We start from the raw sequence: 24,437 nt of genomic DNA on the forward strand, positions 1-24,437 counted from the left end.
AATGCCATGAATTTATTCAAGGTAGCCCTGCATAGTTCGGAACCCTGGGGCCCCACGAATAAAAAATCGTCCAGGTAGTGAACTACTTGTGCCTCCTCCATCTCCTTTGTGAGTGCCCATTGTAAGAATGAACTCACTTTTTCAAAATATGCGCACGAGATGGCGCAACCCATTGGTAGGCATTTCTCGACAAAATATTCGCCCTCCCAATGCATGCATAGCCACCTCTGTGATTCCCTATTGACTGGAAGCAAGCGAAACGCTGACTTTATATCGGCCTTCGCCATCCATGCCCCCTCCCCTGCTTTCCTGACCACCTGTACTGCTTCTTGAAAATCTGCATAGGACACTGACACTGCCACCTGTGGTATGCCATTGTTCACCGATGCCCCTGGAGGGTATGATAAGTGGTGAATCAGCCTGAATACGTCTGCCTCCTTGTTTGGGACCAGCCCCAATGGTGAGCATATGTATTTGAATAATGGGGGAGATCTGTATGGGCCCCCTATCCTCCCCAGTTCTACTTCTTTCTTAATTTTCTGGCCCACTAACACTCTGTTCTCAAAAGCGGATTTCAGGTTTTTTGGGGAATTCCGGGGCCCATGCCCATCAAATGGGATATTGAAACCCTCCTGGAAGCCTCTCCTGATCGTCTCTGCGACTTCTTTGTCTGGAAAAACCTGTAGCCACTTCTCCATTCTTTCAACCCTAACTGGCGTGGCCCCTTTCTCACCGTTTTTCTTAACTCCGTTTTTCCAGTACCCTGTGTGCGCTGGAGGCTGTTCTGGTACATTTTGTGGTACTATGTTCGCCCCTACAATTTTCGCATCTGTGGCTGAATTTGCATTTCTTGCCCCAGCTACATGGTACCCCATTCTCAAAGTTTCTACATTGCGCTGCCTCTGTCCTAGTTGGCCCATTGTTTCCCCTACCACCCCCTTGTGCTGTTGGCAATATACTGTTCTGCCAACTTCTCTGTGAGCTGTATTGCCTGCTCCGAAAACTCTGATCCCTTGCTCTGTCATAATTGCTCTCATATCTTCTGGTATTGTATTTATAATCGTTTCTAAAATCGTTTTGCCAATATTGCCTCCTTTGATATCCTCCCGCACTACTCTGTTCCCTGGCGTCCCATTTTTCTTTTAGCACATTAAATATGTTCAGGTTGAAGTTCTCCTCATCCCAACCTATATCTGGGAAGCAATCCATTTCTTTTCTAAATTCGTGGTCATATTCTCTCCATGCATCTCCCCCAAATGCTTTGTAAACCTTCAACACCCTCTTGCTGGTATGTTACCAGTGATAAACCGTCTTCTGGGTATTTTTGCAGTATGATAGTGGACATAATTTGGAAAGCCGCTGTCCATCACTTCTTCCATCTACGGCGACCGGAGCTGCGACCTGGATGCCTCCCCTCTTCCATCCTGAGGCCCTGCAATGCACACGGTGCATTTTCGAATCTGCAGGTAAGCCCCCCTGGGCTTATTGTATCGGCGCATGATGGCACCACAGCATACTTATAGCACTCTGCTAATTTGGACTACGTGACTTTGCCATCAGCCACATGTACTTTCTTGGCTTGAAATTGCAGATTGCTGGCATGCTTTGTGTGTTGTTGTGTGTTTTTGCCTCACTGGGTCCTCGAGGCACGGCCATTCCAAGATGGCTCTTTCTTTCTTTGTTGGGCACCGGAGTGCCTTCCATCCTGCTGCTGGTGGCCTGGGATTGGCCCTGGCCCACTACATCTGGGCCAATGAGGAGGCCGGCAGGCTTGGCCGGCCCTCCTCACAAGGCCCACTCCTAAGGCCCTGTCTACCGCTGTCCACCGCGGTACGCCGGATTGCCGGCACCTCCGTGAGTGTCTATGTGCCCCCCCTGCCCCCCGTGAGTATCTGTGTGCCCCCCTGCGAGTATCTGTGTGCCCCCCCTGCCCCCGTGAGTATCTGTGTGCCCCCCTGCGAGTATCTGTGTGCCCCCCTGCCCCCTGTGACTATCTATGTGCCCCCCCCTTCCCCCCGTGAGTATCTGTGTGCCCCCCTGCCCACCGTGAGTATCTGTGTGCCCCCTGCCCCCCTGTGACTATCTATGTGCCCCCCTGCCCCCCGTGAGTATGTGTGCCCCCCCTGCCCCCCGTGACTATCTATGTGCCCCCCCTGCCACCCCTGCCCCCTGTGAGTATCTGTGTGCCCCCCCTCTGCCCCTGCCCCCCGTGAGTATCTGTTTACACCCCCCTGCCCCCCGTGAGTGTCTGTTTGCCCCCCCGGAGATTCTGTTTGCCCCCCGTGAGTATCTGTGTGCCCTCACCCTGCTTGCCCCCCCCTCTTGCTCTGCGCTCCACCCCCTCCTCATTCCATCCTCTTCAACTTCCCTCCTACTCCCCCCTCCTTTTCTCCCCCCTCTTAGACTCCGCCTCCTAGCACTTACTCCTATCATCTGTCCCGTGACTCTTGATAGCAGCTTGTCTGCCCCCCCCCTGTTGTTCTCCCCCTCCCCCCTCCCCCCTCCCCTACTTTTCAATTTGTCACTGACTTTTTGCTCAGTAGCGTGTCTTGTTCTCCTTCCCCCCCTTCCACTTTCCCCCCCTCCCACCCCGCCTCTTGTTACCACCTGCACTGCGTAAATTGTCGTCAGACTTAGTAATGTTACTGCTTGCTCTGTTTTCCTTCCTTTCCATTACCTCTTGCCTTACTCGTTCTATGCACTTGCACTATCAGAAATGTCGACAGGCCTATTATGATAGTTTTTTCACATTCTGTATTGTTTCAAGGACTTTTGCTGAATGTAACTGTATTTTTCCTATGTCCCCTCCCTCCTTGAAGCGCTTTGAAACACATTGTGTATAGGCGCTATATAAATAAACTATCATATCATATCATATCCAATTATCAAAATTCCTAGGTACTGGTGCCCTTTTCAGTTAACCCTTCTCATCCTCCTTTATATCCTCTAATGATACATTCTGACCTCTCTTTTGTACATCTAGTAAAGAAAAGATATCTATAAATTCTTTCCTCCATATTTTTTCCTTCACTTTTTCATTAATGTACCATGCCTGGGCCTTCATAGAACACCCCTGGGCGTCTTTCCCGACCGTGAGCCTGCCATATTTTGTCATCACTGTGGCTGGTTCTTGTACTGCTATGTTTGTAAGCCCAGCCGGCGCCACCGGTATGCTGGTGTTCGCCCCCTGGGGAGTTGACCCTGGCGGAACCCCTTGTCCCCCCCTTGTGGGATGGGTACCCCGCTGTCTGCTGGGCTTGGCCCACCAGCCCCCTGACCGTCACCTGCCCCATCTGTCCTGGCCTTTTTCTGCTTATCTTTATGTATTACCCCCTTCTATCTCACCCATGCCTTCAAGTGCTCCCTTTCCTCGTCCTCACTACTATCCTCCTCCTCTGATGTCACTGCCACTTGTTCGGTCCTGTGCTTTTTGTGTCTCTTTTCTTTTTCTTCCTGGGTTCTGGGCGACTTACCCTGAACCGTGATGCATTCTTTCAACATTTTAACAATTTTGTCACCAATGTTATCAATTTCTTCTTTACCTTTTTTGTTGGTTTTCTTTTGCCTCTTCTTAGGCTCCTCCGGCTGCTCCTGTGGCCCCTGCCACTTCTCTCGCCCTCTTCTGGCCTTGTGGTATTGCTACCTCCTCTTCGCTGCTGCTGGACTCCTCTAGTAGCAAAGGCAACATTGCCCTTGCCTTCTCCTCCTTCTGCATCAGCTCCAGCACCCACTGCGCTCCATATTCTTCCTCTGCTTTTTCAGCCCATGCGCTAAATTCTTGCGCTCTTCTTGCCCTTTCTTCAGCCATTGCTTCCAAAATTTGTTTTTTCTCAGCTCCGACGTGCAAAGATCTTCTTAACACTATAGTTACTATTCAAGGTGCTGTCTGTGTTTCCGGGCTGCTGTTAAATATGTTACTTGTACTGTAACTCAGGCCCCCAGCGTATCTAATCAGTTAGTTTCCAGTGTTTATGGGCTGCCGTTCCTTTAGCTGCCCGGGCGCCTGTATCTTTAAAAGAAATTCCCAGCGCGTCCGCTCCGCACTGATTGCGTGAGTCTGGGCCGGCCACGCCCCCTCGCGCCTGTACCTTTAAAGCTTTTTGTTGTTGCAGGCCCCAGACAACGCCCGGGTAAACGTAACTGCTTCGTTCGCTCGAGGCGAGTGGCCCCGCCTTCCTGCTGCTCCTGTGCTATACTTTTGATCTCCCGAGCGGGCTTCCTTGCCGCGGTTACCTTCGCTGCTCTCTGATGTGGATCTTCCTGCGCGCCGCGCCTCTGGCTGTTTTCCCGTGCCGCTTCTACGTTCCGGGGACTGCTGCTCCATTGTCCTCTCCCCGATGCGACGGTGCAACTCCGGCTGACTTCCCACGCAGGTTTTTCCCTTCTCCCGCACCGCCTGGATCTCCGCCGAAGGTTACTCCCAGTAAGCTCGAGCAATTTCCATTAGTGAGCCCGCAAGAGCAAACCTGGCCAAATGACTCTGGAAGAAGAAAAACGACAGTAAGCCCGTAAGAGCAAACCAAAACGTTTCCTTCTCCCCTTTTCCAGGCCCTGGGAGCTTACCCGAAAGAGGTGAGCTCCTTACCTGGTTGTGCTTAACCTTCTTTTCGTTGGGGTACTTATACCCCCTTGGCCCATTGTTGTACTACTGGGGGGCTGGACTTCCTCCTGCCCCCCTGTTGCTTTTACCTCACACCTTTCTCCATGTGTGTTTGGGTTCCCTTGGCAACGCCGCGGGTAGGGGCGCCGCTTGGCTGCCCCTCCCCTTGCAGTTCGTGCCGTTTGGTTCCCCAGGCCCTTTATCGTGCCGCACGGGGTGTCGGGGGGTCTCTCTCTCTCTCTCTCTCTCTCTCTAAGACCACAACAAGTAGCATCAGGCAGGATAAAGGATTGTGATTCAGCTGCAGATATAAAAATGGGAAAAGTTATCCTGGTGCTGTTTTGCAGACGGTAGGGTAAAGCAAGGAGCCCTCAGCAACTGCACCAGAGTGGTGAAGGGAAAAGGGCAGGAGCAGATCTGGACGCATGGAGAAGTGTTGTGGGTTATCTAGGTTGGGGAGGAACACAATGGGCCAGGTGCAGCTCCCAACAGGAAGATGAAGATTGGCTGTGAACCGGATGTAGATTGGGTTGGGGAAGGCAATGGCTTGGCAGTCCCCCAAGAAAGTGTTAAAGTGATCGGCTCTGTCTGATTAGCTCACTACTGCATGGAGTATGACAGTGCACTATTAGATATAGGCAGGATGGAGAGTAGCTGTGAGTAGCTGTACATATGACTGGAAACCATGATCACAGGAGCAACTAACAGAGCAACAGGATGAGGGCAAGGACCTATGAAGCACTCTAGGAAGAGCGGAGAAGAGTGATGGTCAGATGTTGAGTTATACAGAGTGGAATATGGCAATGTGCAGTGAGCAGCTCTATGCAGGGTGAAGAAAAGTGATGCACTCTGAGGAGTTTAGGACAAAGTGTCGGACGCTGACAGGCCACAAGATGTACATCAGGAGAAAGAGCAATGGGCTGCAAGCAGTTCTGCATATGGTTCAGGTGAAAGAACGCGCTTTGAGCAGCTATTCACATAGCGGAGGAAGGTGATGGTCCAGGAAGATCACTGGAAGATGGAGGAACATGATGAGCCATTAGACGCAGGTTGATGGAGCAAAGCAAAATCTTTAACTTGATGCTTCTCCTGGAATGATCCCAGTCCTGTTTCCACCACACTGGCCACAGGATAAGAGGAGTTTTAGTAAACCTGGAAGTGTGCTGAGGTGGTGCCGTCCTTCCAAAGCCTCACTGTATCCACCACCACAGCACGGCAAAGTGGGCATGTCTTCTCCTTGTCAAACCAAAGGCACAGGCACTCTTCGCAGAACACGTGCTGGGGAAATAAGGCAGTATGTGAGATTGTCTTTAGTCATCTACACAGATGTTCAAATACTCCACCACCAATGAGTAAGAATAATGTTTACAGTGGAATATGGCAATTTGGAAACACAAACTGTGCAAACAATATTCTTGCAATCAGGAGTGGGGAACATAGTACGATTAAACAAGAACACTCATGAGACAAGTAAAAGAAAGAAGATGGTCAATAACAAGACATACAACTCTCACCAGTGAGCCAGGAACGGAAAAGCAGCCAAGACACAAAAACATACCTGTTCCTTCCCCTCACCCGCCAATCAGGACAGACAAAGGAATTAAGTAATGATCTTATAATGCATATTCTCAACAGTGAACCAGGAATGCTGCATCAGGGGACTGGTGCTTTCCTGCTCTCCTGTTGGATTCTACCCTTCACAAGTTCTCCCAGCAGTATTTTCATTTTGCATCCACTGACCATCTTGGAATGGGAGGTCAGAGGGGGCCATCTTGCACCACAAGATTGGGTGGCCAATGTCATGTTGTTTATTACAATTCTTCCCAGGTTGTCCTAGTACAGGGCAGTTGAGTTAAGGGCAGTCATGTTTTCTTGCCCGTTAAGTGATATTAATACATTTCCATTCGCTTCTAGTCATGTGGGCATAATGCATTTCTTTATTCCTGAACTTCTAAGCAATCGTCGTCCATATAAGCATAAGTTCCAATCTGGACCCATGTTAGGGCCATCATTTGCCCTTGACCCTCACCTATATCTGCCGAGTCATCTTATATTATGTATGCTTTTAAATGTTTTTTCAGCTGCCTCTAATGCACTTTGTTTGTGCTCTGATAATGCAAAATATCCGTGCTATTTTGTGTCTTCCTGAGTGGTGACTCAAAATCACCTCTGATCCTATGTTTGACTTTGTTATTACTGAAAAAGATGTGTTTTTCTGAAAGTATCGATTTATCATTTCGGGGGCAGTCTTGCTTTCATTGTGGATTATTCTTATTCTACATCGCTGGAATGTATGTCAATCTTTTGTTTTGAAGTCACACTATAAGGGGAAAAGATCCAGATAGTATTCAGACAGAGACTCCAGATAGAACCAGAGACCAGACTCTAGAACCCAGCTCTAGAACCTTAAGCAGGGGACTAACCGAAAAAGCTGAACTCTTCTCAGCAGGCCTCAGAATCCAGCAACCTAACTAAACTATTCAACAGCCGGGTGAGCTGTTTTGCTTCTGGCTAGAATCCTGTGCCAGATCCAGAAGGCAAAGCTGTATCCAGAACCCGTCAGACCCAGACCAGACCACTGTGCAGTGCCGATAGCAGACCAGAGGCCACGCTGTGAGCAGAACCAGTGCCTGACCGTCCAGTGGCAAGAGTGCAGTCCAAACCTGACCAGATCTGTGACGAGGTCCATTACAGTCCAAAACTAGGAGTGAGTATCCAGTCTAAGAACTGTACAGAACCAATCTCTTAGTTAAAATAATCTTATTTAAACCATTTCAACCTGTCCAGAACTGCATAGAAATCGTGTGTCCATTCTGTGATTTCCAACCTGTAAAAGCGCCATCTATCATTCTGAAATCTTGACTTTATTTCTGAAAATCTACCTCCACAAAAACGTCTATCTTTTGAACCGCACGTCCTAGAGGCGAAATTTAACTGTCATTCCAAAGCTAAGATCCTAAGCTTTCCGACATGCAAACTCCTTATAGTTTTTTCCGTAATCGCGAGATACGCACTCGGAAAAAGTGCAGCGAATTGAAAATTAGCTTCATTTTGCCACTTGTAAAAATAGCTGTTTCTTGCTTTCCACTGCCGAAATTTGTTTTCAACCTGATAACCATTCATGAATCATTGCTAGTGTTAACCTGAACTAATTCAAAGTAATCACATACCCTGAATCTCCTTTAGTGAATTAAAATCATTTTTAGCATCTTTTTCACTTAATTGCAATCACATTTAAAATCATTTTAACAACAGAGTCTGATGGGACTCATTTGATAACCACGTTAATGTGTAGCTGACAAATATGTTGATGGACATTGCCCTGATCTGAGGAAGGCACAGGGATTGTGCCGAAACACGTGTCATCAAACAAAGGGCTATTAATAAATAATGTTTTCATTTTTTGGCAGCAACTTCAAGTCTTTCGAATCTCATTGTGGCGCAGTAAACAGATGCGTGCAGCTTCTTTGATTATTGTTACAATCGGAGTGGGGGAACTCAGTGTCTCCAGTCTTCCTGCACGCACCATTGCAACACCACCTAAATGGTGATTAGAGCTCAAGTCGCGGAGGTCCAAGAGTGATTCTTCCAAAAAAGTTCCCTGTGTTCTTACACATTTAAAAGTATTTTGCCTGTGTTTTAAAATCATACCGGTTTTCTCTAAGCTTGCTGGAGGGAACTGGAACTGAACTGCATTTGATTGTATTCTGAAAACCTGTGTGCTCTCCTTTCCATCTCTTCATATTGCATAGGGGGGGGGAGAGTGAGTAGTCACAGGGGAAAAAGTGATTATATTATCTTCTGATCGAATTCATATCAAGTTTATTTCTGTGTTGCATTCTTTCCCATCTTGCATTTACTTGAAACCATACAAAGCATTCTCTGCTACCTTATTCTTTCTATACCAACTACTAAGTGATTAAAGAATTGTGCTATTGTAATATTATCCAATGTTGATCACTATTATATTCATAAGTGTGCTATCAAATATTAATTTATTCATAAAAGTGTGATATATATATATTGTTTTATTCCTCAAATCTTTTAATTTGCCAAACAAACTTACTTCTTGGCTCAGTGAGGTCAGGGGGATTCAAAGAGAGGGACGTTATATAAGGGTTTATCAGCCAGATTCAAAGAATTTGACATAAAAATATATTAATAAGGGCTTTTGGGCATCCCAGACTAGGCATTGACTTAGTTGGATTGCTAGATTGAAGTCACTTACAGCAAGGAAGGACACAATTTCTGCAGTTTTATAGCCTTCCCCTGGCTCCACTGGGACATTCTCAATCTTGTCCGTCTGCGCAATGAGACACAACCAACGGTGTGATGTCATTATTAACAAGCGGCGTGATGAAGCCTTACTGGTAACATGCAGGTACTTTTAGCAGGGAATAGTGTGCCTGAGTCAGTAGTCGTAGCGTTGCTTTTTCAAAAAGCGTGGAATCTGGAGGATTGATGTTGAAGTTGGCTGAAGTGTTCTTTATTATATTAGTGAGAGAGTCAGAAGGTAGTTCAAAGGATTGTCAGCAATTATTGCTACTACCGATTGTGTTAACTTACTTGCCAAGCACGCAAGAGATGCTGATAGGAACTCTTTTAGTACCATAGTAGGGATTTACTAAAGATGCCGCCTCATGGAAGGGGTAAAATAGTACGTCATTTTATCCTCAGAAGAGTCATTTTCTGGTAAGTCTGGCTGATCTAAGTTGCCTCGTCACGTGCAAAAGCACCATATGTATAGTGCTAGCAGCAGAAGGAGAACTTACCACTGGTATAGCGTCAGATGGAATCTTCTAAGTTGCTGGGATTTCCAGGTCATTGCCAGCAGGGAGAACCAAACCATCTGAAGCCATTTCGCCCTTCACACCCTTTGTCCTGCCATCCGACGTTGACACGCTTTGCGAATCGCTGTCACGCCACTTGCGTGCCACATCAGCTTGTCTCTTAAATATCTGAAAGGGTGGAGCGGTTCAACAGGCTATCCCAACCCAACAGTCACCACAGGACAAAACAGCTTCCAGCAGGTAATTGGAGAGAATATTAAAACGCTGATTCAGTGTGGTGGCTGGCCTCTTATATACCTAAAGGAGCGGAGCAGTTTAATGGGCTATGCCAGCCAAACAGTCACTGCAAGAAAATCAAAGCTAAAGATGTCTTTCAATACAGGAAACAGCAACTGAATAGTGAAATGTCTTGTCAAAATCATAAAATAAAGGCTATCTCACCAGTTTCAGCAGTGGGGTCCATCAACCCCAGCTGAAGTGTCCGACAGTCAACGTTGGCCTTTGTCCCTAAACCTTTGTTGGTTGACTGTGCAAAGGGGATGGGTTCTCATGGGCGGTACATTTTGGGCTTGGACCAGTCAGCAGGTCTCCTCTAGCAGGTCTCGACATTGGATGAGCTTTGTGAGATTGACCCCGTTTGACATTTTCCTAGGTTAAGACCTGGGGTGCTCTTGGTCAGTTGACCACCTCCCTAATGTCTTAGTCCCTGAAACATGCCCTCTCCGACCCCTCCTAGTGAAAGTGCCTGGGCTCTGCTCAGATTGCGCCATCTCGTACTTCTGCTACTTCTGAGTTCTGCCCTGGACCAACCTGGTCTGCTAGAACCTCCCTATTCTCTGTAGCCAGAGCACTCTATTCACCTCGCTCCTGCTCAGGACTAGGAATGATATTTCCCCTTCTTGCTCCATCTGCTCTCTGAAGATTTTAAGGAACTCCTGGTCTATTCTCGTTCTGGGTGATGGGCTTTCCAATGGTACATCTTGCCCACCCACCCCGCTAACCTGTTGTGCTCGGAAACACTTGTGTATGAGCGCGAAACAAATAAAATATATCATATAACTGATTGCTCCTTCTGATAGTAAACTTGCACCACTATCAAATAACTGCTCCCCTTCTCCCGAGGACAACTTTCTACTTCTCCAACCTTCTCCACACTCCAAGACCTTCTCCTGACATCACTTACTCAAACCTCCTCCAAACTCTCCTTTCAACCACAAACTCCCCCCCTCCTGCCCTCTCCCAGCATTCCTCTCTCTAGCTACTCTCTGCCAAACTCTTTTTGCCAACTCTTACTCAAAGAACCCAGACTTCTAGACTGAGATGTCAATCCTTTACAGCTGGGTCACTCATCCCCTGGTGTCGTGTCTACTGAGAATACCTGTGTACTGAGGGCTCTGCTGTGGGAGATTAAGTCATGAGTTGGTGCCATGTGACGGGGAAGGAGGCTAGCCTGGGATTACGATGTCCCTCTTTCCCCGTGGGATCCCCGTTATCATTGCCTGTGTGAGTCGGGGTCCTCTGGTCTCCTATTGTGGACTCTAAAGCTGGAGGTTTGTATACCCCATGAGTGTCAGGAATCCGTCTACATCTACACCCAGGGAGCCCCATGCACATACAAGAAACCATCCATACCCCCTGAAACATCTCATGCCCGGAACCACACACACCAACCTTCTGAAAGGTTTTCCCTGCATCGACAGAGAGCACAGTTCCTTGGGCATTGCCTTGGAGACGGTGGAAGCCTTTCCACGTGCAATGTCACGTGTCTCGATTAGAGAAGCACATCTCTCCTGGTCACATGACCCATTTAACTTAAGACCGCCTTCGCCAATGGTCCGGAGCTTCTGATTGAAGTTGTACCCTTGACTCTCTGTTGCACATTATCTGTCTTGTAATATTCCCGTTGATGATCCTTGTTTTTGCCTTCCGGATTCCGTTTCTGCCTTACCCCTGGTCCTGTTTCTGCTTCCACAGTTAACCAACCCCTGCCTGTTCCATCGGCCTTCTCTGCCTCACAATTCGAATTACTGCCACCCGCTCAATGCTTCAACCCCTGCCTGTTCCATTGGACTGCTCTGCCTCACAATTTCCGATTACTACCGCCCGCTCAATGCGGACTACGGACACGCCCCCTGGATTGCTTTGCCTCCGATTCATCCTTGGACCTGCCTGCACGTTAACTGGCCCTTTTTGTTTCCTGGACTTCAGCGCCGCTTCACGGCCAACTCTTCTTGGGACGTCCACGTTGCTACTGCAACATCATCATGCATGGACTAGACACATTCAAAGGAGGTGCATGGACTTGGATATTTCAGGCGTCCTCGTGCCGTCTGGTTAGGGTTCTTCCACGCTTCTGCTCCTGAACTTCACGGATCCTCCAAATACTCTGTGGCTTACGTTGCCAAACCTGGTAAGAAACTTTCCTATCCCTTATTACATACACTAGCTCCTCAATGCTTATCAGGCATTCTCTATTGAAGGCATATACACCTATTGGGAAGTACGAGGGGCTCTGTTGACTATTACCATCTTCTACCAGAGTAACTCCACCCACTCAAAGTGCTATTGGGGATTCTGCTTATTGTGTGAAGGTTAGCCTGGCCAGATCTCTGTATATTATCTGTGATTCCGTTGACTGTACTCTAATGACAGTGTTCTTGTTTTTGCAGCCAGTGGTAACCTGTGGTGTGTCCCTTCATCTTCCAATTAATACACACCTCTGGTTGTTAGTATCAAATGACAGAGGGGTACATTGGTAGGAAGAACTTGTCATCAACTATACGAGTTCCGCTGCCTTTCTCCCTGTTTTATCGGCTTCCGGACTGCTCCTACCACGCTGAGAGGCAGCACAGGTGGTGACTGCTAACAATGAGGCTGGGAGAATGAGATTTGTTTGGTCCCTCCATCACATGTTCTGTGAAAGTAAGCTACTTTTTGCTTGAGAATGACGTTGTAATCATAATGTAAAATGGTTCCTCCAGCATCGTTGCTGGAGGAGAAAATGCATTTCCTCGCTTGTCTGGGACTTTGTAATGTTACAATGTTCCTGCCTTAAAAGGCAAGACTTCTTTTCCTACAATGGATGTGTGGGCCTGGCCAGGGAGCTGGCATGGTTCTCTGTGGGGGTGACTTTCTTTATGGCAAAGAGTGTCCTTAAGGGTTATGTGCATCCCCATTTCCCTGTGGGGATCACTGGTAAGGTTAGGGTTGATGGTATGAGGGTCTTTGTGACTATCCCTTTTGTGATGCTGTAGGTCTATAGGGACAGTGGGTGGGTGAGCATTCATGTGACCGCACCCAGCCTTAGTGCAAGGACATAATGTAGGTGTTCTGAGCATCTCCCTGTATAACCCTTCGGTCCAAGATCCACTAGCTCGAGGTGGCACCCACCCCTTTGACTACCCAACTGTGGGTTGCCAGAGATTTTGCAGGGGACTTAATCACAATGTTAAAACCCAAACTACTAAAGTCTTCAAAAGTTGGTGAGCAACTTGCTCCTACTCCAAATTTGCAGATCAAATCTCAGACTTATGATCGCTGGTTAACGCCCTAGTAAAGACCAGAAAATCAACTTATCAAGCGCAGAGAAAAGGTTTGGAGCAAACCTCATGATTCTTCGATTTAGGTGTATTTTTCTTAACTTCATTGCTCTTACAAAATGTATATTCATAATGCCAAATCTCACTTATTACTTTCACAAATTTGATCTGCCAGTAATCAACCTACTTATTAGTCAAAGTGATCAAATAGAGCACTAATCCTAGCTATTTTCCCTTTATTGGATTTACTGCCTTCTTTGGTTAAATACTTGAATTCATATTTTCTTGACATAATTGAGAAGAACAAGTTACTCTCTTACCTGGTAACGTTCTTTCGATGGGATGGTCCGACGACGTATTCCATTTCTATGACAGTAATTACCACAGCTGTGCTGCTTCGGAAAATCTTTCGGCATCTGCGTCGTGCGTCGATGACGTCGATACACTGCCCTCGAGGACCTCCTCCGACCGCACTGGATGTTATAAGTAGGACGCACGACGCCCGTAGCCTCAGTTGTAGTTTTTTTCCCAGAACGTGTGGCACCAGTCTACTGCCAGTCTGACCACACAAAGCCTTGCGGAAACGTAAGCTGCAATCGCATAAGAAATTCTGTAGCGGGGAAGGCAGATAGGGAGCGATATGGAATACGTCGTCGGACCATCCCATCGAAAGAACGTTACCAGGTAAGACAGTTACTTGTTCTTCGAGGGGATTGGGTCCTCCGACATATTCCATATCTATGACAGACTCCCAAAGCAGTACCAGTGCAAGGAGGTGGGAAAAGAATTTAGCAAAAGAAATTTAGAATGCCCAATCAAATTGCGGAGCAAAGGACTGCCTTGCCAAAGGCCAGATTCTGCCCACGGATGGAATCGAGGGAGTAGTGACGTACAAAAGTATGGACCGAAGCCCAGCTGGCTGCGTGACAGATGTTACAAATAGGAACACCCCTCTGTAGGGCAGTAGAGGCAGCCATACCCCTGGTAGAATGGGCCCGCAAGCCGACCGGTGGGTCCTTACCCACCAAGCGGTAACACTCAAAAATAGCCAGAATAATCCAGTGAGACAAAGTCTGCTTAGTCACAGCTTGTCCCAAACGCTTTCCAGCGTAACCAATGAAGAGTTGATCGTCCACTGTGACCCGGGACATGCGTGAAATATAAAAGCTTAAAGCTCTCCTAGGATCGAGCCTATGGAGCCTCTACTCTTCCTTACCAGGTTGTGGAGGAGGATGAAATGCCGGAAGACCAACTTTCTGGCCTAAATGAAATTCCGACACCACCTTTGGAAGAAAAGAAGGACGAACTCCAAGGACAACCCTGTCCTTCTGAAATACAGTGAAGGGTGGCTTAACTGAAAGTGCCTGCAACTCACTCACTCAGCGAGCGGAAGTGACCGCAACTAAAAACACAGTTTTAAGGGTTAACAGTCTGAAAGGACAAGAATGCAAAGGCTCACAGGGAGCACCCATTAGAAACTTGAGAACAAGGTTCAGATCCCAACCGGGCACCTGGAAAGGCGACAGAGGAAACACATTAGTGAGCCCTTTCAAAAACTGAGAAATTAAAAGGTATTTGAAAATAAGAACACTCCTCAGACGAGCGCTTAAATATAGACAGTGCCGCCAGGTAACCTTTGATGGTACCCACTTGCAGGTCCCTGTGGGCCAAAGAAAGCAAAAAAGACAGAACCATAGGAATGTCACATGAAAAAGGATCCACATTCTTAACCCTGCACCAGTCGCAGAAATTTCTCCAACGGCAACGGTACAAAGACTTTGTTGCGGGCCTTCTGGCCAAAAGCAACACCTCCATCACGTCTTCAGGGAGGTCCCAATCCTTATACCTCAACCTTTCAGAAACCAAGCGTGAAGGTTGAGGGATCTGACCTCTGGATGGAGAACCTGACCCCCCCCCCCCTCCCGTGAGAGCAGATCATCTCGGCAGGGAAGACGACGTGGAGGGCAGATGGACAAGTCGAGAAGGTCCAGGTACCACGTCCTACGGGCCCACGCCGGAGCAATGAGGATCATCCGGGAACCGAACATTCGTAACCTCTGCAGCACTTGCGGGATGACGGGGACTGCAGGAAACGCAAACAGCAGTGGGTGAGACACCACAAACGCGTCTCCCAAGGCTCCTTTTGGAGGAAATACCCGCGAGCAGAACCTTTCGCACTTTCGGTTGACACTGGAGGCGAAGAGATCCACTTGAGGGGTCCCCCAAAGGGCCAAGATCTCCAGGAGAATCTCCTGAGCCAGCTCCCACTCGTGAGAGATCGTGCCCTGCCAGTTCAGAGCGTCCGCCGTCACGTTTTCGTCTCCGGCCAGATGAACTGCCGAGATCGGAATTTCCTGCTGGATGGCCCAGAACCAGAGCTGCATCGCTGCCCTGCACAGAGGAAGTGACCCTGCCCTCCCTTTCTGTTGAGACAGTGCATGGCCACTGTGTTGTCCGTCAGAATCAGATATTCTTTCCTCGCACAGTCGGCAGAAAAGCCTTCAGGGAAGCCTAGCGGCCCCCAGCTCCAACAGACTGATATGGAGTCTGGACTCAGACGGTAGCCAAAAAGGAGCCCCCTTCATCAGATTGCCTTCGACGGCCGACTACAGAAGGTCCTGGGTGACCGAGGACGGCACCTGAACCGGGTCCGACATCCTGCCGGAGGACAGACCACTGGAGCTTGAGTGCCCATTGCAAAGATCTCATCCGCACCATGGCCTCTGGCACCAGAAGAATGCAGGATGCCATGAGGCCGAGCAATCTCAAGAACTCGAACGCAGGGAGACTCTGGGCAAGCTGAAACTTGTGCACCATCTGCAGAATGTGATCAGCCCTCACCTGGGGAGGAAAACACTGTCCCAGTGACGTGTCGAGCACTGCTCCGATGTACTGGAGCCTCTTAGTTGGTGTCAAATGGGACTTCTTTAAGTTCAGGGAGAAGCCCGGCTCGTGGAGGGAGTGGCAGGTGACTGACAGATGATCCAGAACTTGCTCGGGAGAGCCCTGATCAACCAATCGTCCAGGTAGCTTGGTGAAGACCCTCGCGGCGGAGGTGAATCCGAACGGCAGTACTCGAAACTGAAAGTGCGAGTCGCCAACAGCGAACCTCAGGTACTTCTTGTGCTTTGGATGGATAGGCACATGAAAATAAGCGTCCTTGAGGTCGAGAGACACCAACCAGTCCTGAAGTTGAAGGGCCTGGAGGACTTGAGAGAGAGTAACCATCTTGAACTTGTCCTTCCTGAGGAGTTTGTTCAAACCGCGCAAGTCCATGATGGGTCTCAATCGCCCGTCTTTCTTCAAAATCAAAAAATAAGGGGAATACCATCCCTTGTTCCTCTCCGCTACAGGCACCAGTTCTATGGCGCCTTTCTCCAGCAGGGATTGCATTTCCTGCGCAAGGAGCGGATCCGGACTTTCAAAGAGAGATTCCCCAGTGGATTGTCGTGAGGCCTCTGCCGGAAAGGAAGACAGTAGCCATGGGCAATGATCTCTGGAACCCACACATCTGAAGTAATGGCACGCCACTCTACAAGATGCTGCGCCAGCCTTCCCCCAACCGGCGAACCATGGGACATGGCCTCATGACTGAGCTGAAGCGGCTGCGGCGTTGCCTGAGGGCAAAGAGGCAACAGCCCGAGCGGCCTTGGCACCTCGAGTACCTTGTTTTCCACCTCTGGCACTCCTACGGTGGCCCCTTTGACTGGCAGCTCCTCTCGCTTTACCAAAGGATGAGTAATAACGAAAGGAACCTCCCCTCCATTGCTGTCCCCTAGGACGAAAAGGCAGAGGTTGTCGAACTGCAGCACCCAACGACTTCACTGCAGCTTTGGAGGTCTGCAACCTCTCAAGGCTCTCGTCAGCCTTGCTGCCAAAAAGATGTTCACCGTCAAAGGGCATGTTGAGGAGCCGGGCCTGCACATCAGGAGCAAACCCCGACTTCCACAACCAGGCAAACCTGCGTATTACGGTGCTCGCTGCCATGGACCGGCTGCTGCAATCTGCCATGTCCAAACCCGACTGAACGGCCTCACACATGGCATCCTTGCCATCCTGGACCATAGCAAGGAAACCATCCCGTTCGTCCCCTTCGGGAATATGTTCAGCCGCTAAGGAAACAGTTCCACAGAGTGTGCGTGAAATGAGACAAGGCACACACGGAGTTGGCCGCCTGAAGCGCCATACCCCCTGAAGAAAGCACTTTCTTCGCCCAACCATCAAAACGCTTGTCGTCCCTATCAGGAGGCATGGTAGGATACGACTCCTGCTTTGCTGGGGCCGTAGCCGCCTGCACCACCAAACACTCCGGAGTGGGGTGCTTGCTCAAGTAGCAGGGGTCGCTACTGGCTGGGCGGTATTTTTGCGGCAAAGACATGCCCACTGCCAGGAGTCTCTCCTGTCAGCCATGTTGTTTAACATATACATGGAACCCTTAGTAGATCTGGCCAACCAGTCTGGAATTGAGGTGTAGCAGTATGCTCAGGATAACCAGATCTATCCAAAGGGTGTCATATCCAGAGGAAATCCTCCACCCAAGGGACTGATAGTGCTAATGAGGACTCAATGTACTCATTTTTTTAAACGGAATAATTTAAAGACCAGGTTTCTTTTGGCATCACCCCTTCCTTCCGTGCAGCACAATTTGTGTGTGGCTTACTCCACTTGCTTCTCTTGGCATCACTTCCTCCCTCATGTCCCTGTGAAGTCTCTTGGTATCATTCTTGATTCTAAATTGAATTTTTTGTCTCATATCTCTCATTTTTCCCTGTCTGGTTTCTTTCAGTTGTCTCTTCTTGGGAAGACTACAAGTTTTTACCTCCCTCAGATTTTTGAACAGCCATCCGGGCTCTTGTTCTCTCTCACCTGGACTGCTGTGATGACACTTTTACAGGGTTGTCACCTTCAACACTGACTCCTTTACAATCGCTGCTACATTCTATAGCCCATCTAATTATTGGTATATGGACATTTGAGCATATAACCAATTTCTTTTCTCTCCGCTGGCTTACCATTCACTTGCGTGCACCCTTCATGATCTGTTGCACAATGTATAAGGCAGTGGTTTTGCACCAGCAAGCCCATTTTTTAAAAAACATTCAATTTCCGGTCGGTCAACGGACAATTGTAGCCAGGATATTCTGAGGTTATGTGTCACTTTAAAATTGCCTGTTATTCTGGACAAGCCTTCTAGAAGACTTCTCCCTCTGCATGGAACACACTGCTTCAAAGCGATGTGCCTGCTTCCATGACTTCTGACCTTTCATAAGACCCTTCAGATTAATCCATATGCTTTTGCTCATTCTTAATTGATCTTTTTTTGTTATTGTTTGTTTTTGTTGTATCCATTATTTTCAAACTGTACAGAGCACTGTTACTTGCAGGTAAGGCAGCATTTTATACATTTTATTTGAAAAAATGAAAAGGGAGATAAAATATGCATTAATAATGCATATTCTCAAAAGCTAAAACAGGAATGAAACTGGAAAGAAGAGAAAACATTAAAAAGCATAGTCTCATCAACTAAGGAAAACATAACATACAGCGCAACACTAATAATTGTATTAGAAATTAAAGGTCTTGGGCTTTCTACACCATGGTCCCCCAAAATGTTTACGATTCTGCTGTTAACAACAGTACCAACTAGATGACAAGAGGTGGAAGAGAGCAGGAACTTTTATGTTTTATTCTTAAAAGTTCCACTACACTTTACAACCATTTCCACCATTCTGGAACAGTTGTTCTTGATATTAATCCATACCCCTTCATTTTACCACATGACAGCAGATGCAGCTAAAATGAAATTTGTTTGACCATACATTAATGAAGCATGAATGACATCTCAGCCTTCATGAACTCAAGCTGCCTTCAACCCAACCAAGGGAAGATGGAGGAGGCCCAAACACAAAGAAGGAATCACTTCCTTGCTCCACTTATGTTTACAAAAGATGTCAAGTTGTTATCTCAGGTTAAATACATAGACATTGGAGTTGATAAAGGTAGAAGTCATTTGCAAGGGATGCTACTTTACCATCATGTTGCTCAGTAGGATTTGTCCATTCATTCCAATATGCAATTGTACTGGTGTAGTAGGCGCCTAAGTGATTAGTTGATTGGACTATTGTAATGTACTCCTGGGGGCTACTTCAATTGAACTGGTTAGCAGACTCCACGTGGCTAAAAACCAATTGATTTCTGGATGTAGGAAATGTAAGGATATCCAAGCTGCTTGGAGGAACAGTTAAGTCGAGAATTCAGCTTATAATTCTCTACATCATCAAATGTATCAATGGTGCTGCTCCTGCTTACTTTAAGGATAACATCACACAACATCACACATTATGGAACCTTGGGTATGGAGGATCACAGATTACTAATCCTTGGGACACTATCAACCGAGAGAAGTAAAGACTCATTCTTAGACCCAGGCTTTGGAATAAATCACCAAATTGTATTAATGGCAGTTCAGGTTTTTCCTAGTTTCATGCCCTTGTTGAAGCAGCATCAGTTTGGTGTTAGGTATGGGTAATATCAGCAGGTTGAGGCACTTACATTCTCAAAGGTGATATATCAATTTTTTCAACTGACAAATGACAGAAAAAAATGTAAACACATTACATGGGGACCTGCTTCTTTTGGCCATTCCGCCTACTTGTCGAACTGCCCTCGCTGCAACCCCTTGACCTATGCACTATGCTCCCATCTACTCCGTGCCCTGCTGGGGTCACAGTTCCACTATGTTTTTTTTCATACCCTTCAACCACTGTGACAGACCAATGTTAATAAAAAAGGAGTGCTACAAGTGATTCTGGCCACTGCCAAGAAACGAAGGAAGCCTTCACAGAGCAATGTGTAACATCAGACATTGTGACAAGGTCAGTAATTTGACCTTGGTAAGAACGGGATGGAGATCCCCAAGCCTAGGGTAGGAGGCCTACCAGGATTAAAGCCAGAGCCTTTCCTACCCCAGAGGAGGAAGGTGGCAGTTGGAAGGGCCCCAGTTCCTGTCGCTTCTCTGTGTGCCTGCATGTATTTCAACATTACCACTGTGGATCACCCCATTCCTCCTGAAAACAATGCTGGACAGTTTCGCTATTTCCTTTCAAACAACAATAACATACGACGGACTGGGCAGACCGCCCACTAGAGCCCACCAGAGCCTTCAAGCAGACAACACCAGTCATCCGATTACTTTGGCCATCAGGAAGCAAGAGAGATGCTACATAAAGTAACAAAGCCTGCACACTTGCCGTGGACTTTGCTGCAACACGGCCCCCTAACATGAACCGAAACACTCTCCAATGCGGGCGCCTTTTTCTCAGCACGGCGGGCCACGCAGAAGAAAGGGGTAGTGCTTAGCTCCTTATTTATGTATTTTGACACTAGTAACACCTCCAGGGCGAGGATGTCCAGGCGAGATTGGCTAGGGGAAGAAGTCCAATGGGAGAAGGAGCAGGGAGGATAAAGAGAGGATAAACACGGGGACAGGAAATAGGAAGGCGTGGGTTGTTCATGTGAGGTTAGAGGAGGAACAGGTGACAGACCAAGAGACAGAAGGAGGAAGGATGGTGGACTGGAGAATGGAGGTGATTTTGAGAGAAGGTGAGGTATTGATTGGTGAAAGCAAGCTGTATTATGTTACAAGTGTGCATGTAAGGTGGGTGAGTGAGAGTATTAGAAAAAGTGTAGAGAGTGAGAGGCAGGTGACTGAGGGAGTGAAAGGAGGGTGAATGTGTCAAAGGAGAGCAATAGTGGAGGAGAGCATAGTCATGGATTACAGAAGTGTGAGTAGTAGTGGAGTAGATTGGGCTAGACGTGGAGTGGAGAGGGAAGAGTAGGAGTGAAGAGGGAAAAATAGTGGTAGAGAGAGTAGTAGTAGAGCAGAGAGTGGGAGTAGTCGAAAGAAGGAGAGAGACAGACATTGGAGGGACAAAGGAGTAAGAACCAGGAGAGAATGCGGGAGGAGTTGGAAGGAGGGAACAACAGTGGTTAGACGTAGGGAGAGGAACATCATAGTGTGAAAGGAAGTATGCAGATTAGGGCTCAATTGTCAGGAAGCCACCACAATCCCAAAGAACTAACCACTGGATGGTGTAGGCCCAACCTAGGAATTACCAGAGGGAGGTTAGATAGATAAGGGGATTGCCTCAAAGCCCTTACTAACAGTCAAGACAGAATTGTATTTCCTAAACTGCATTTGGGCGCTAATCCTAAAGGTTAGAGAGAATGCAGATAAGAATTCTGCAGATAAAGATATCTGTATGCAGATTATTGGAAAAGGTTGGTTTTCAATGCTTTACGAAACATCAAAAGGGAGGCGATATTCCTTAATCCTGTGCAATGAGTTACATGATTTGGGTCCATAGAAAGACAACTGCCTGTCCCCTCTTTGATAATAGCTGGATGATGATATCATATTTGCCAACTCTACCGATTTAGGCGGTAGTATAACGCTTTTAAGCAGTCCTACCAACTACCCTGATGTAGTGGCAACAAATACTTTTTTTTTTTGGGCCTGGATTTAGCAGCATGTTCAGCCATGGTTGCAGGGTGCGCACGTACACCGAATTTGAGGAATGTTCTTCAGTGGGGATGTGTCCAAACTGCTGCTTTATAATGGTGTGTTCTTACTAGCAGCAGTTAGCAGACCAGTGTGCCAGTGCAACCTCCCCAGACTGTCAGAGGCGCCCGTGAGCTCCGCTCCAGCACTTCTGGATATCAACAGCCACATGGTTCACTGTACCTCAGCCCCCCGGTGCCAGTCATCTACATGCTGGGGCGAGCCGCTGAAGCAATGGCGAGCCACTCCTCCTAAAGAGTTCTGGCAGGTGCGAGCTTGCGCCAAGAGCCAGGGGGAAACTGCACGTTTCAGCCCCGCCCTGCGCGAGTCTCGCCACTTCCACCTGGCTGCAAGTGCAATATGCTATTTCTTCAGCATAGCTGCACAATGCAGCACCCCTCTCTTCGGCACCTGCTACATACTTGCCAACCTTACATATTTAGGCGGGAGAATACCGCTTTTTAAGCAGTCCTACCGTCTACCGATTTAGTGGCAACAAATACCGATTTTTTCAATATTTTTGAAACTTTAAGATTTTTGGTCACAGAATGTTGGCATGTATGTGAGGTTTTAACTAGTTTTTTATCCTGGGTTCTGAGGAATCTCATGGGCTGGTAAAGAGAGATCCTGTTCTCCAGATAAGAGGAGGTTTGTCATTTACACATTTATACATTAGGCAAAGGATTTTAAAATCAATTGTTGGCTAAGTGCCCACCAATGCAATGATATTCTATAATTCATCAGTGGGGACAAAACCATGAATATCATTCTGACAGTTGCGTTCTGGGCTACTTGTAGTCATTGAATCTGATATTTAGGAATGCCTATTAAGGTAGCATTAACATACTACAGCTTAGAATTCACCTAAGAACCAAAGAACCAACCACTACTGGGACATCCATGGGAGCCCAATACGGTATGTCTGGTCACAATACTCAAAGGGTGTAATAAACAGATTGCACCATGGCGTTAATTTGAGAGTTAAATCCCAGATCAGACTGCCAGTAGGAGACAAGATTTTAAAACTTGGAAGCAAAGATAGATGGTGAACCAAACGGATGGGGCGGTGAGGGTACTTCCTCTGGTTTGTTTATTAAATTTTTTGGGCCCAACAATATGAGTTCTGTTTTAGTAGGATTGAGCTGCAATCTATTCAGTGTCATCCATTATGACATCTCAGCTGTACAGTCAATGTTATTTAGTGGTGCCAGCGGGTCTGTAATCCACACGTAAAGCAGAGTATCGTCTGCATACGAGTGGTATGACAGATTAAAGTTTGAACAAATCTTCAGCCAGGGTTGTATATAAATATTGAAAAGAATTGGGGACAAAGAGGATCTCTGAGGTACTCCGTAGGAGACCTGAGATTCTGTGGATATAAAATGTCCCAACTTAACACTCTGATGACGATCAGTCAGGAAGGAGCTAAACCATCTCTGTGCCTTTTAGATATGCCTCCTACATTAGCAAGTCCAGATAATAAAATATTGAAATCTATGATGGCAACCACGGGGGAGAGGTTAAGCATAATCAGCAATGGTAAGGCTTTGTGAGGGGTCAACAATGTGATGCTGACAACCTCTGTGAAGGATTTTCAACAAATTACATTTTATTAAATTAGAAGGTTGGATGTAAGCCTCACTGATGAGGATTTCCCTTCCTAAAATAAACTAAAGGAAACACTAACAAAAAATATATGTCCCTCACACTAATACATACAGCACATAAATTAGGTAATGTATGGCAATTCAAAGCCATCAAAATTAGTATAACAATTGAGTTTGTAATGTAACAGCAGTCTTTCTTTGTAACCTGGGTGAATTCCCCTTTCCCAGATTTAAGCAGGATTTTCTCTACAGTCCAAGAAAACAAGGAAATCCTAATTCTCAACACAGTTCCTTGCAACTTCAACTTGTCAATAGAAAGATCCAATACTCCAGTGATTCCACAAAGAAAATGTAAAGTTCTTCCTCTTACTTGCACAATTGTAAGATTTATCCCTTTCAGATAAAGTACATTTTTTCTCAGTTCATCAATAGCAACAATAATTGTCATGGCCAGGATGATTTGCCACAACTGAAGTGTTCTACAGACATGGAACTTAGTTTTACAAAATTCTTTCTTCAGTGCACATGCAACAAATTGTCTTTGTCAGGATAATTTTGCCACAGTTGAATTTTGAAGAAATATAACTTCTTTACAGCAGCTTTACATAGTTCATTCTTCAGCACCACAAACATAAATTGTCTTTGTCAGGACCACTATTTAACACTTCAACAACTTCCACCTGGCTTACTCCCATGCCAGGCTTACTCCTCCAAAGGTTCGCCATCTGGGTATACTAGCCTACCGGAACAGCATTTCACAACAAGTTCAGAGTTTTGCAGCTTCAAACTTTTAACAACTCTTCAGGTTGGTGCTCTTTAATACTCCTCTGTAAACAATGTTCCTTGCCTTCTGAATAACCTTTTCCAGAAGAGCAGCCTTTTTGCCACTCTTGCTTCCCCACTGCACAAGTAACCAAATACTGACAAGGATAGGGTTGTATTCTGTTGCTCCCTTGGCTTTGGCAATGCAAGTTTCTCCCAGTTTTCACCATGTGTTGTAGAAATTATGGTTAACAAGTTTCACAATTTATGAAACTTTCATTAGCTCCCTTTTGCCGTTGGCAATATCTGTTGGATTTTAATTTGCTCGATTGTAGTACATCTTGGCTTGGGCAATGTTTATAGGTATTAGTTCTTAATATTGCCCCATTGGGTTGCTGGGTATCGCACAAACTTGCACGTTTAAAGTTACAGAAATTTGGTTTTGTCATACAAGGCTTTCCCTGCTTTTCAATAGTTCGGTATTCAAAATGAGTTTTAGAACCACTTTCACTCATACGTGAGTACTTCTCACTTGGTGAACGCCTGCCTTGAACATGCAAGCAGGTGCACAGCGCTCTG

At 46.9% G+C, this 24,437-nt stretch overlaps 1 protein-coding gene across 2 annotated transcripts in view; it reads right to left on the reverse strand.

Moving 5' to 3' along the window:
- Positions 1 to 2,597: 2,597 nt before the first annotated feature.
- Positions 2,598 to 24,437, reverse strand: part of RNFT2 (ring finger protein, transmembrane 2) — a 594,232-nt gene continuing 572,392 nt past the window's right edge. For both annotated transcript variants that reach the window (XM_069619214.1, XM_069619215.1), the window contains one exon: positions 2,598 to 5,878. In XM_069619214.1, coding sequence (XP_069475315.1) covers positions 5,744 to 5,878 — 135 coding nt within the window. In that variant the 3' untranslated portion in view covers positions 2,598 to 5,743. The remainder of the gene's footprint in view (positions 5,879 to 24,437) is intronic.

The sequence above is a fragment of the Ambystoma mexicanum genome, chromosome 10 (genome assembly GCF_040938575.1).
Source record: "Ambystoma mexicanum isolate Mex_15411 chromosome 10, UKY_AmexF1_1, whole genome shotgun sequence".
NCBI lineage: Eukaryota > Metazoa > Chordata > Amphibia > Caudata > Ambystomatidae > Ambystoma > Ambystoma mexicanum.